The following is a 14,548-nucleotide window of genomic DNA, read 5'->3' on the forward strand; positions in this document are numbered from 1 at the left end:
CTAGTTGCAAAGAGGTTCTCTCAAGTTGAAGGATTGGATTTTGGGGAGACCTTTGCACCGGTTGCAAGACTAGAAGTCATTCGTATCCTCCTTGCATATGCATCGCATCATGAAATGAAACTATATCAAATGGATGTGAAAAGTGCATTTTTAAATGGCTTTATAAATGAACTAGTCTATGTTGATCAACCTCCTGGGTTTAAAGACTCTAGATATCCTAATCATGTTTATAGGTTGTCCAAGGCATTATATGGGCTTAAGCAAGCCCCAAGAGCTTGGTATGAGCGCCTTCGGGACTTCCTCATTGAGAAGGGCTTCACCATTGGGAAGATTGACACCACACTATTCACCAAGAAGCTTGATGGACACATCTTCATTTGTCAAGTGTATGTTGATGATATCATCTTTGGATCATCAAATAAAGATTCTTGCAAAAAGTTTGGTGAATTGATGTCAAAGGAGTTCGAGATGTCAATGATAGGAGAGCTTACATTCTTTTTTGGTTTTCAAGTCAAACAAATGAGAGAAGGGATTTTCATCTCTCAAGAGAAATATACAAATGATCTTTTCAAGAGATTCAAGATGGATGAATGTAAGCCAATCAAGACACCAATGCCAACTAATGGACATCTCGACCTAGATGAGGGAGGTAACACGGTTGATCAAACTCTCTACCGCTCTATGATTGGTAGCTTGTTATATTTAACCGCATCTAGGCCCGACATCATGTTTAGTGTATGTATGTGTGTAGGATTTTAAGCTAATCCTAAGGAAACTCATTTAATTACCGTAAAAAGAATCTTTAGGTATCTTAAGCACACACCAAGCATTGGCCTTTAGTATCCCAAAGGAGCTATATTTGAGTTAGTTGGCTATTCTAATTTGGATTATGCCGGTTGCAAAGTTGATAGAAAAAGCACATCCGGAGGGTGCTATTTGCTTAGTAGATCACTTGTGTCTTGGTCCTCTAAGAAGCAAAATAGAGCAGCCGCAGTTGCAGAGGCTGCAGAGCGTGTTGAGAGAGGAGGTGCTCACAGTGGAGTCTGGATCACAGATCAGCTTTCACCAGAAGCGAGGGCTACACTTGAGCAGGTTGAGCACCTTTATGGTGGTCCACCTGGGACTCTCATGATTGGAGGACGACGTGTTTCCATTGATGAGGGTCAGCCTCAGGGGGAGTCACAACAGTAGGAGTCATAGGCAACAGAGCAGACTCAGGAGGGACAGCAGGCACCTCAGCCATAGCTTCGCCACTCTGGTCGTACCCATGTTCTAGTCACACCGAGGGTAGATACACAGCAGAGGGGTTCTCATCCACTGCTCAGACCATAGGGTTCGCCTCCAGTGACTCATCTAGATCTGAGGGTCGTCACAGCCAAGCAGGTGCAACAGCTCAGATTTGTGGAGTTTGAGCAGTGGTTTCTGCCGAGGCGAGATGAGCGTGCATCAGAGGGCTTCTACACATCGCTGTAGGAGGATTTCTACAATGCATATCTTAACAGTGGAGTTGTTTTCATATCTTAGAGGGTATGCAATATAGAGTCTATTGTTGTAGCAGCTGGAGAGCACATTCGCCCCTACCTTTCTTACCTACCAGGGTTGACAGACTTACTTGGATAGATAGGATTGTATGTTCCATCTTGGGTCCATTAGTTCTATGCTTCTCTCTAGATTGACCCACAATATAGATTCATACACTTTGTATTCAGTGGCAGAGATTACAGGCTGACAAGCACCAGGGTCAGAGAGATACTCAGGCTTCAGGAGCAGCCCGTCTAGCTATATGAGGTTTGCTATGGACAGATAGTGCCCCCTAGACATCCTCATGGCGGGATGGTGCCCCCTATAGATCTAGCCCGCCACTGCTTCATAGAGCCATTCGGCAAGGGGTCGAGCAGGACACCCAGTGATCTTACTCCCACTGCTAGAGTGCTTGATGCCATTATGAGAAGGACACTGCTTCTGAGGATAGGGTATCGCGAGGGCTTGACTCACATCTAGTTGTGGCTACTGAACTATCTGATGCAGTAGACAATATTTGATATTTGGGATCTCCTTTTATCAGAGATGGAGGACACTATTGCTGAGGGGTTCAGAGGTCACCGACAATTGTCCTATGCCCACTGGATCACGTTTCTTATTCACAGGGAAGTTATAGTGAGGCCACCTAGGATGCTAGCCGAGTACAGTGGTGCTACGATAGAGTTCCCTGCATATAACCTGACTCAGATGATCCACCATAGTACACCGACTGCACCTAGCCAGCTGCGTCGTCGTCCAAAGGTGCTAGAGACTGCAGCCCAATAGAATGATACTATCAGGGGCATAGCAGCTATAGAGGAGGAGCAGTTGGGTGCTCAGTAGGAGGGGATGATCGAGAGCGACCCCAGTGACAGCTCAGATGAGGACTACCGCGAGATACCTTAGATGCCTCTATGACGACATGATCATGAGGTCGGCGGCTCCAATTCAGCTCCATCTGCATCGCAGACTAACCCCGCTCTACTTGCCATACTTGAGTGGATGAGGCAGGATCAGGCTCGCCAGTCTCAGGAGACCGCCACCACGTTTGCATAGTTCTAGGCTCGACAGGATGAGTTTCAACGGTAGCAGCAGGCCATACAGCAGCAGCAGCAGGCCATGCATCAGCAGCAGCTCCTCATGCAGCAGCAACTCCTTGGATTTATGTAGCATGTAGTGACAGCTATTGGGGTTCTACTGCCACAGCCTTCACCCCAGCTTGATCAGCCTGCCACCACTTCTCTGACTCCGCGTTATAGCCTAGTGGGCTTCAGAGTTAGGGATAGACACTAGCACAGTTTGCTTCACCTACAAAGTAGGTATCCCAGTGGTTTGCTTCGCCCATGATAGCCCCGTAGTTCACACCTCTTCAGACGGGCTTTACACCGGCTCAGACTTCTTCGCTGCTAGTGCTAGAGACTATAGTGTCCAGGAGCCTTGGTACATCCTTCAGTGAGTTGACAGGGCAGCCTACTCCCCTATATTTGCATGTCCTAGGTCCTTCTATCATTACACCTATTACCGGGACTATAGAGATGCTCCCTTCGTCAGTGGCATCATCAGAGCTAGCTGCTTTATTGATACCTGCACAGTCTATAGTAGCTTTAGTTGTTGATTCGACCCAGACCGCTTTAGCATCGCTTCCAGCTACAGAGGGCTAGACAGCTCAGAGCTTAGGTTCAGATGATGATGGCACTCAGTTCTAGCTTGCTCCTCATACCTCAGCGCCAGACTCGTCCGCTGTAGCCCCACCGACCGACCCTTAGGTTTTGGTGTTTGACGCCAAAGGGGGAGAGGGATCGAGTATGCTAGACTTAGGAGGAGCGACTTAGGGGGAGCTTAGTTTACTTAGACTATCTATTATATTTAGTTTTTATGTGTGATACACTATTATGCATTCGTCGTGTGTTTACTTTTATGCATTAAACTATTTATGTGATAGTGATATCTACGTGATTGTGATATATGACATGTGTGCTCTCTACTTTGTATTATTTACATGTCATATCAGTTGTGCTAAGCTCATTTGCTCTTGCTTCCACGTTTTACTCCGATGCGAATGAGCTTTGTTACTTGTACTCATGCTTATTTTATATCTTTTGAGTACATCATGTTGGCTTGGGTCATATAAGCTTGCCTAATTTTTTTGTTCTTATTGCCAAAATCTTATATGAACCAAGCTTGTTAAAAACCTCATCTCTTTCACATACTTGAGGTAGTATTGTCATCAATCACCAAAAATGAGGAGATTAAAAGCATCTAGGCCCCCTAGTTGGGTTTCGGTGATTAATGACAATACATGATTACTGTGACTAATGTATGTTTTGTAGAGGCAATTAAGTTTGGTCACGATAATGGAGATCGATTGGGCAATCATGGTGGTCATGCCCCTACGATGGAAATCGTTTCAGTTTTCAAAGGATGGACGACAAGATTAAGGATGGACTAGTTCTAAGTGTCGTTTAGAGTTGAAGAGACACTTAGAGTAGTTTATGACTTTGTTTTTCCTTTGGCCATACTATTAAGGGGGTATGGACGGGTAGCTTGACCTAGGTGAGTCTAGTGAGTTAGGTGTGGTGCACACTTGTTAAATCTAGCACTAGGTAGCTCTAAAATAGCACTTAGATCCAATGGAGCAAACTTCATTCACGTACGTTCGAGAGTTGGAAGTGAATGGAGGGTCAAATACTGACCGGACGCTGGCTCAGGGTCCGGTCAGTTCATTTGACCGAGATATTTTTGTCTGGTGTGACCGGATGCTGAGAGGTCAAGTGACTGGATGCTGACCAGCGTTCGGTCACACTGTAAACACTAGAGTTCGAGGTGAACGGACCGGCATGTCCGGTCAACATGACCGGAGTGTCCGGTCACCCCGTAGAGGCACACAACAGTTCGTTTTTCAGCCTATGTTATAAATACTTCCTCCATTCGTATAGGGGGGTAGTTTTGCTCATTCCAACAGCTAAGAAACACCTTTGAGAATGCCAAGAAGAGCAATGTCCTAGTGAGGTGATTGAGATTTGAGAATCCCAAAGAAAGCCCTCATTAGTGAGATCAAGAGTAGTAAAGTGTGCATCCACCCTTTTCATTAGGCTTGTTGTGGTTAAGTGAGAGTTCGTGCTTGTTACTCTGGGTGATCGCCATCACCTAGATGGCTTGGTGGTGATTGGAGAGGTTGGTGATCATCCAGAGGAGCTTATGGATGACCCAACTCAAGTTGTAAGCGGTTGTGGATGATTCACCGCGACGAAGTATCGAAGAATCAACCCGTAGAGAGCACTTGATCCTTACGTGGATCAAGGGGGAGCTACACCCTTGCACGGGTGCTCCAACGAGGACTAGTGGAGAGTGGCGACTCTCCGATACCTCGCCAAAACATCGTTGCGTTCCTCCTTCTCTCTTTACTTTGAGCATTTACTTTGAGCAATTCAATTCTTGTCTTTTATATTCCTAGAATTACCATGCTAGAGTAGGATTGGAACCTAGGGTGCTAAACTTTTGTGCGTTAGATCAATAGAAACACTTTCTAGGCACAAGGGGTTAATTGGGCTAATCATAAAGTTTAATTATTGCAAAAAAATTTAGAATTAGCCCAATTCACCCTCCCCTTTTGGACATTTTGATCCTTTCACTGTGTTTTTGGTCTGGGCACTCATATTTAACTATGGGAGCTTAAGTGGGGACCCTGCTGAAGTTGCTCTAAGGGAGACGTAGAAGGATGGACCAGACTCTCGGACTCTAATGAGTGGGTAGGGAAGCGAGCCTGTAGCGAGTGACAACCAGGAGGTGAGCAAGTGGTTGGGTCGTTCTGACAAGGGGGTGCGGAAGCGAGCCTATAGCGTGAGCCTCTAGCGAGTGACGACCAAGAGGTAAGCAAGTGGTCGGGCCGTTGGGAAAGGGTTGGGCTGGGCTGAATGAAAATTATTAGGTGGAGCAAAATTTGATCTTTTTAATATTACAACAAATATGTCTGTGCGTTCCAATGGATTTATGGAAAACAATGACGATAATGGTACATATATATTTATGTTTTATTATTTTTATATAAAATTTAAAAGCCATATTTATCCATGATGACCATGTGTAAGGTAATGTTCGATATTATTATATATTGAATTAAAGTACATTCTTAGTATATTTTTTCTTCTGTGAACACAAAAATATTTACTCATCATAGATATCTCATAACTCCAATTTTCAATACTATCCAATTGTTTGATTAGTTACAGCATCGATCTAATTTTAATAAAAATAAGTTTTATTTTTTTATCATAACTACATCAACAAATTAGCAATGAAAGAGTCGGTTGCAGTTACCACGTGGAAAGCGTGGTGAACCATCTAAAAACTAATCCAGCGAATCGGTTGCAGTTATTATTGTTTCATATATGTATGAGGAAAAAATAAAGAAAAAAATACAATCGCCAAAAAACGAAAAGATAGGACACAGCAAAATAGAAAAAAAGGGCACGTTATGAAACTGGACTCCGTGTAGAAGCAGAACAAAAAAACCAAATCTACAGAAAAAAGTCGAACACGGTGTGCTAAAGGGAAATAAAGTAACAATCGTATAGAAAAAAAATACTCATGGACTCCGTGATGGTGGACTCCAATTTTCAGATGCGGAGGGAAAATGTGGACATATTATATTATGGGAAATAAAAAGCCGGGTTGAAAGAGACACAAAGTAAAATAAGTTTTTGTCTAATTTATTTTCTATTTGAATTAGGATTTCTATTCCTATTCAGTTTATTAAGGTTCCATTTGGCAGGGCTTCTTCATCGGCTTCAGGAGCCGTTTGGAGCTGTTTTCTACCAAACAGGGTAAAGTAAAATAGCTTCACTTGTGAAGCCCCCTAAAAACGTGCTCTCACATTGATTTGGGGTGGGATAGAGCAAAAAAAAAAAAGTGGCTTCTCCCGGCCCCTAAAAACATGCTCTCACAGGGAAGCCATTTTGCCAAATGGTTTACCAAAACCACTTCAGCTCCACCGGTGGAATTGTTCGTGGAGCTGAAGCAAAAAAAAAATAGGTTCACTAGTGAAGTGAAACCCTGCCAAACGAGGCCTAAGTCTTGAAAAGATTTATTTATCCTAACTATCTAGGGTCATATAAGTCACGTAAGAAACTCTCTACTACCATTAGTCAGGAGAGGTGGACAAAAAAAATGGATTGACGAAAAAAACTAGCCGAAAAATTTTGCCTCTTTATTATTAATTAGGTATAGATATCTATATTAAAAATAATTAAAATTAGAAATAGAGTGAAAACTGCATACTGTATTTTTTCACTGCCGGGCCCTCTCCAAGCGGATTGTGGAGCTGCAGAAAGATCCGCCTCCTCTGCCTGGTGTGACACGCGTCGGTCGGCCACTGGCGCCCCCACATGTTCGGGGGGACACGGCGACCAGGGGATGCCTGCCGGGCCCCCTCCGCCGGCGTCACGTCGCTCTGTGGCCGCTCCCGATCCCAGGCTCCCTGCCAGGCTAGGGGGGCCGGCGTGTGCCGTCTGAACGTGTCGCGACGCGCGTGGCCCTTACTGTGCGAGAGAGGGGCCACACGGTCTTTCGCCACATGGGATCCTTGTCGCGCGGGACGGCCCAGCCGGTGGTCCCACCGTGTCCACGTCAGTGGAGGGACAGAAACGGATAGAGACGGACACGGTGGCTTTCGTCGTGGCTCGCGGGGGCCGTGGGCCGTGGGCTAATACTGTCGCCCTTGCCCATGAGTATTTTTTTTTAGCCTGGACTCCTAGTGTATAAGTTGTAGTATTTGTACTCAACACAACACACTCACACCACCACATATGCACATCCCTAGAAACTACAACCTATACACCTCAAACGTCCTTTGAAAGATCACCGAAACCCCACAAGTCTCATAGACGATAGGCACGTCGTAATTCAATTGTAGTACCACGTGATTATCCATATGGGTGTGAGACCGAAAATTCTGCTCCGGCAAGACCTCAACACCTGGGCACTTGCCACCCGAGCTAGGCTCGGTCCGCGCCCATGAGTTGTTTGTGTTTGACCGCGTCGGTGGATTTCCTTCGTCTGGATCAGTGGATTGTCGCTTTCGGGCTTTTTTCTTCCAGCCATGCGCTGATAAATATCTGCTGCTCAGCAAGCATGCCTTACGCTCCCAAAACATCATCTACAGTATATATAATAACTGCGGCCGTGTGAAACATGGAGGCAAGAAAGTTGAGATTTCATGCTAAGTTGAGATTTCATGCTCCCTCAGTTTTACAAAAAAAATTCTATGGCATCGAGAAAATACGTTCTATAATGTTTATCCATTGAGTGTAGAGGTTTCTTTGCTTCTAGTTAATTTCTCAGGGGTGTAGATAGTCATTTTACTTTGATCCTTTCTGGGTCAGTGCACATGCATTTTGTGCTATGAACAAGCATGACAGCAAGGTTCTTGTTTTCGTTATTTAGACCCCTCCACCCAATAAAATGTGAGAGGCTACTATATGCCACTCTTAGAGTCTATTTGGAAAAGAGGAATAAAAAACATAGGAAATGAGAGAGAAAAAATACAGGAATAGGAAAGAATTGGATGGTAAAAAAAAGAGGAATATAAAAAACACAAGAATTTTATAAGAATGAGTGTTTGGAATGTAGTAATGAAATAGTAGAAAAAAAATCTCAGTTTGTTTGGACTAATGATATGTGTGTTTTTTTTGCTAAACTTGGTATGGCGCATAGATAGAACACAAATGATGAGAATAGATAAAATTTGTTTCCTTATTCTTTCCCCCTTTTTCACCGATGCTATCATGGAAGTTCACGGCAATATTTTTTACTAGCTCAGAGCCTTAGCCCAAGACAAGTGAGACAACAATGCATCACACCACAGGAAGAAATTCCTTTAGCTCAGACTGGATGTTTCCTTTCCTCCAAAACGTACGGGTGATGAAAACTTTCCAGAGGAAAGGATATGCTCAATCCTACATTCCAAATGTCATGAATCCTACATAAAATGGAGGAAATCTTGACTCCTGTACTTTTCCTTTAGAAATCCTATAATCCAAACGGTCTTAAATACATGACTCAGAGAAAAGGGGCAGACATAAAAAACTTCAGCCATATAAGGTCTGTTTCAGCAATCGACTTTAATAAGTTCATCGACGACCAAGAAGACTTTCAACTTAAGTTGCGGATGAAGTTTTTTAGATATTTGCTTATATTTTTCATTGACTTATTTGTTCCTTGGGAGAGTGGCACACAATACACATCCATTCTTTAGTGGGGTGTTTAATTTGGTTTATGGAACGAGGTAGTCCATCATTATTTCATTTCTCACTTCTCTGTTTAGTTTGCAGAATGGAACAGATGGATCCTTCACCGGTCATCACATCATTCTTCACAAACTAATAGTTATTGTACTACTACGAGAACAAAGTTATTTCAACTAAATTTGAGAAATGGATTCGTGATACATCACCTCACCTAGAATATGTTGATTCACCAGACAAATACACTCCATAGATGTTTTAAAAATCCTATGCTTCGGCTTAATGTCGCGGTGTTTTCGCCATTAATGAGGAACCATAACAGCCAATATCAGTCGTCACTGTTAGTTGGATGCCGGTTATTTGAGCATATATCTATTGCTTTTTCGTGGCTATCGCTGTTACTGTAGTCAACACCGGACATCAATTGGCATTTTACTATAATAACTTTGGGGTTTAAATCGTTACACTTTAAATTGCTTTCTTTTCTGCGAAAGTTTACTATTGTTGTATTAAATGATACCAAGAAGAGTAACTTTCTTTTTATCTACTCCTTCTATCCTTAAATATGAGAGAACGAAGTTCGTCCTAAATCAAACTATCTCAAGTTCGATCAAACTTATAGAAAAGAACATTAATACTTACAACATCAAATTAGCATCATTCAATACATTATAAAATATAGTTTCATAATTTATCTCTTTGATGTGCTAGTTATTAACACTTTTATCTATAAAGTTAGTTAAACTTTATTAGATAGTTTGAGTTAGGACAAACTTTGGTTCTTTTACTTATTATTATCTGAATATTTACAATAGACCGTGGGTTTTTCTATCAAAGATTTACCTACACATGTCATCAAGCTTTTCAAAGTCTAATATCGTCCACGGCCCCCAAATCTTGTGCACATGGCACATGCACAAAAGAAAGAATAAAATATTTGTCACGCTCTTTATTATTGTAACCGAGAGCAGAAAGGGATTCTTGCTCTCCGGCTCCGGTTTAATACAGGCGTCAGGCGGAGAAAAGGCCTTGGCTCCCAACTGCTCTCGTAGCGGAGCCTCCTTCCCACTATCAGGAGTCCATCCAGGCCTCACTTCACCCTTAACGCCTACCAAACTTACACAGCCTCTCCATAACTGCTGCTGCTCCTCCGCCTGTCCCGAGCTACCAGTCTCCGTCGATCTCCTCCAGGCTCTCTAGCGCGCTAGCTACCACGCCCGCCCATGGCCTCGGGGTCCAACCCGGACAGCATGGACACCGACCCTCCTGGCGGCGGCCTCTCCATCGCCGTCGAGCGCAACCCGCCGGAGTCGCGCCTGCAGCAGCTCGGCGTCAGGTCCTGGCCCAAGTGAGCACCGCTGCCGCCGATCACTGTCCGTTAATTAGTTTCTTGGTTTCTCGGCCGGCCTCAGGTACGCTACGGTCTTGATCGCCGTGACGTATGTATGTAATGGCTAGCTGCCGTGCCCGTGCGTGCAGGTGGGGTTGCCCGCCGGGGAAATTCCCGGTGAAGTTCGACGCGCGGCAGACGTGCTACCTGCTCAAGGGCAAGGTGCGGGCGCACATCAAGGGGTCGTCCGAGTGCGTGGAGTTCGGTGCCGGCGACCTCGTCGTCTTTCCCAAGGGGCTCAGCTGCACCTGGGACGTCGTCGCCGCCGTCGACAAGTACTACAAATTCGACTCGTCCTGAGTCCTGACTCAGATCGCTCGCGCGCGCCTCCGTCCGCTGATTTGATCCCGGTTATTGATTCGGCTGATAGCTTAATTGTGCTGATTAGCCTAATTCCCTAGCTAATTTGCTTACGTAGCCTGTGTCTACCTCCTCTAATCGCCTTCTCTGTCGTGTAAAAAAAATGGAGCGGGTGCAGGGCATCTACTAGCCCCTGCGTAGAGGCCAGTAGTTAGTTTTATTCATCCGGGAACGGAAAAAGAAAAACCCGGTCAATGCGGGGGCTGTTCAAAGTATCCTTTGTTTATTCCTCCGAGTGCAATCCATTTTGAGTGCTTCTTTGACCAGCGCTGTCTTTTTTTATATTTCTTTTCCTTTTCATATATATTTGGAAAATCTGACCAACTGTGACCCTTGATTTCTCGTGTGCCCGGTCTGCATCTGGACGCCGGCGCTCGTTCGGTTAGCGGCTAAGGCTAACAGGTCATTTCCAAGAGCTCTTTAAAACAACTCTTTATTTGTTTCTTTGCAAAAATCCAAAAAACACAGCCTTCCATTAGTTTTGTATCTGAACTTCTTAAACACAGTTACTTGATAAATTTCCCCCTCAACTCGTAGATTCCGCGCTTGCTATCTGTCCAGTTGCTCCTCTCACCAAATTTTGAATTTTAGGCAGCTAATTACTAGAGGAAGACGAAAATAGAACTCCTATTTTGTTCATTTGGCATAATCATTGGTTTACTAGAGATGCTCTTATCTGTCAAGACACCTTGAATATCTTGGTTTAGATAGAGGACACAAGAGAGACCACTCCAACGATGACGATAGATGTAGGAGTGTTGGAGCGAGGCAAGAGGACGATGACTTGACGACTTGACCAGGTGGAGGACGACATGGCAAACAAAGGATCGAGACAAGGGTCGTGGTAGCTCAAAGGATCGAGATGCCCAAGAGAGGAGGGTGAATTGAGCTAATTCTAAAATTTTTTGCAATAATTAAACCCGACACTTAGCCCACTTCACCCCTTGTGCCTAGAATGTGTTCCTATTGTTCTACCACACAAAAGTTTTGCACCCTAGGTTCCAATCCTACTCTAACATGGCAATTCTAAGAATGTAAAGACAAAAAATGAATTACTCAAATATAAATGCTTAAAGTAAAGAGAGGAGAAGGAATGCGACGATATTTTTTCGAGGTATCGGAGAGTCGTCACTCTCCACTAGTCCTCGTTGGAGCACCCGCGCAAGGATGTAGCTCCCCCTTGATCCGCGCAAGGATCAAGTGTTTTCTACGGGCTGATTCTTCGACACTTCATCGCGGTGAATCACCCACAACCGCTCACAACTTGAGTTGGGTCATCCACAAGCTCTGTCGGATGATCACCAAACTCCCAATCACCACCAAACCGCCTAGGTGATGGCGATCACCAAGAGTAACAAGCACAAACTCTCACTTGACTACGACAAGCCTAATGAGAAGGGTGGATGCACACTTGCTACTCTCCTTGCAATAATGAGGCCTTAATCTTATATTCTCAAATCTCAATCACATCACTAGGCTCTTGCTCTTCTTTGCACTCTCAAGGGTGTTTCTCAGCTGAACAAATGGGTAAGAGACCTCCTTTAGATAAGAGGAGTAAGTATTTATACCCCCTCATTCAAAACATACCGTTTGGAGGCTGAGTCATCACTCTACGGGGTGACCGGATGCTCCGGTCAAGGTGACCGGACGCTCTGATTAGTTATCCCCATCACTGTGTCAGAAAGAGCCGTTAAGTTCTGACCGGACTCCGACCTGCGTCCGGTCAGCACTGACCGGACGCGTCCGGTCATAAAAACTGCTCTCTGAAACCTTACTGATGTTGACCGGACACTGGCACCCAGATATGGCGGAACCACCTAATCTAATGTCCCATAGGAGTGCTTGTCTTCTATTAGACACTAAGCACTCAAGGGAGAACACTAAATTACACAGTTCCATCGGGCACACCCTAGGGGAGAACCCAAAAATCCACATTTTTGCCATCAGGATCACAAATGAGAGAATAAAGCTTGCATCATTCTTAACCATTTCTTACATCACTTTAATACAACATCAGAGTATAATATTTATTATTATAACAGCGGAATATAATCATGTGATCAGAATTACAGCGGAAATAAATATCTATTCATAAAATGATGAAGCATTGATATATAAACTATGACAAAGATTATAATACTTTTGTTCATAAAAACATTTAGTGAGAGTTATAAATAAACTACAATCGCAGCGTAAAGGAAATCCTCGCTGAGCCCACCAGGAAAAATCCACACACAAAGGTCAGCTTTAGCCTCCACCTGTCACCTGCAACAGGGGAATAAAACCCTAAATACTCAATTATACTCAGCAAGACTTACCCGACGGGAGAAAAAAAAAGACTCCAAGGATATGCAAGGCTATCTGGCTTGTGGGTTTATTGCATTTGCAGGAAGCATTACTAAGCGTGCATCCTTATATTCGATTTTTATTAATAGCCGCATTGGTTCATTAACTAACCATTCTATGTAAGCACCTATACTACTTTCAAGCAGGTGGTAAGCAATCAGAGTTTCTTTTTCCATTCCATCTTTCATCTTTCAGTTATTACTACGATGCTAGGCCACAGACGAGCCGTACCGAATTTCCCGACGATTCGCGAATCAATGCCTCCAGCTGGGTACCCCAAAAACACACGCCCCGCTTGTACCCCCAGGCACAAGCAGGACCAACCCATTACTCTCCTGTCCCGGGTGTCCAGGTCCCCATCCAAACTGGGACTCCAAGCCCCCGCCCCTGAATCCTGGACTCAGTACAGTGCAAAGACCTCCTCCACCAAAATAAAACCCTAACAGTCGGTCCAGAAAGAGCCGGATCCACGACAAGAGAGCAACAGGTCTTCCAAGCGTTCATACCCAAGTATGTACTTGGGATAATAAGTCTGTGACTTGCCTAGAGCCTTATGCAATGACCGGTCCTTAACCGACACAGACAGAGAAAGCAGTGTAACCAAGCCATGCCCCGCATCCACAGTGACACAACCTCTTACACCCACCAATACCCAAACCATATCCCTACCCGGTCACCATTTTTCCTTTCCACCATTTATATTTTCCAAGTGATAATAATATAGTAATATATTTCATATCTCTCACGAGTGACAGGTAATCACTCGACTTCTACCAGAATCCTGTAGCATAGCAATCTACATGATCCTGTCATACTAGTAAGACTCATAGGGTAAAGATATATATGCAAGTGGGTTTCATTCAACTCCTTAAAACTTAATGCACAAATATAATTTAAACTGTAGAAAAGTAGGGGTTATGCACCAGGGCTTGCCTGGATAAAATATAATCAGAAGTTAGCTTTCCATCATGGCGACATGATCTCCAAAAGTACCATTTCTCCAGCAACTCCCGATGACTTCGTGATCCATCGACGTCCCTATTATGATATGCAGTGTAATGCAATGCAAAGATGTAATTAATTGACTACAATCATGACCCATAAAATACAACACACGCCTCTCGAGTTAACGGACTAATTCTAACGACAACCATACTTAAGCTATATATACACGTTGTCGGATAAGGCGTTAGTTCCCCATAATTATTTTAGTTATATAAACCAAGGTATTTCTTTATTTTATTCTATCGATTTAATCCTTATTCGAAATAGAGCATCATTAGCTACCTAGTAAACTGATTATTCTGGAGCTATAAAAATTACCATGAGTACCTAATATTGCTAAGAGCCTACTGTAAAAATTTTAGATTCAACACTATCACCGATTTATCACAACAACTCATATAAGTTATATCTTTACAATATTAAGTATCCCAATTTAATTATATAGCTCCTAAGAATATCATCAAACTATGTGAACAAAATACACTATTGGATAGATCATGATTTTAGGAACTCAACCAAACTAGTTTAGCATTTTTTATGATTTTTCTATGATTTACTACATTTTTTACAAGTTATTTCATTAACTAAATTGACAAATGCCTTAGAAATCTAAAAGGGCCAGCAGCTAATTATTTGGCCCAACTCGAAAAATCCGTGCACGCGCGGCCCAGGCGCGATGGCAAAC

At 43.6% G+C, this 14,548-nt stretch overlaps 1 protein-coding gene across 1 annotated transcript; it reads left to right on the forward strand.

The window, feature by feature from the left end:
• The first annotated feature begins 9,847 nt into the window (after positions 1 to 9,847).
• LOC136474339 (uncharacterized) lies at positions 9,848 to 10,837 on the forward strand. The gene is made up of 2 exons (XM_066471932.1): positions 9,848 to 10,110; positions 10,242 to 10,837. Exons 1-2 carry the CDS (start codon positions 9,986 to 9,988, stop codon positions 10,450 to 10,452), a joined length of 336 nt encoding a protein of 111 aa, XP_066328029.1. The 5' UTR covers positions 9,848 to 9,985; the 3' UTR covers positions 10,453 to 10,837.
• The last annotated feature ends 3,711 nt before the right edge of the window (positions 10,838 to 14,548 follow it).

The sequence above is a fragment of the Miscanthus floridulus genome, chromosome 8 (genome assembly GCF_019320115.1).
Source record: "Miscanthus floridulus cultivar M001 chromosome 8, ASM1932011v1, whole genome shotgun sequence".
NCBI lineage: Eukaryota > Viridiplantae > Streptophyta > Magnoliopsida > Poales > Poaceae > Miscanthus > Miscanthus floridulus.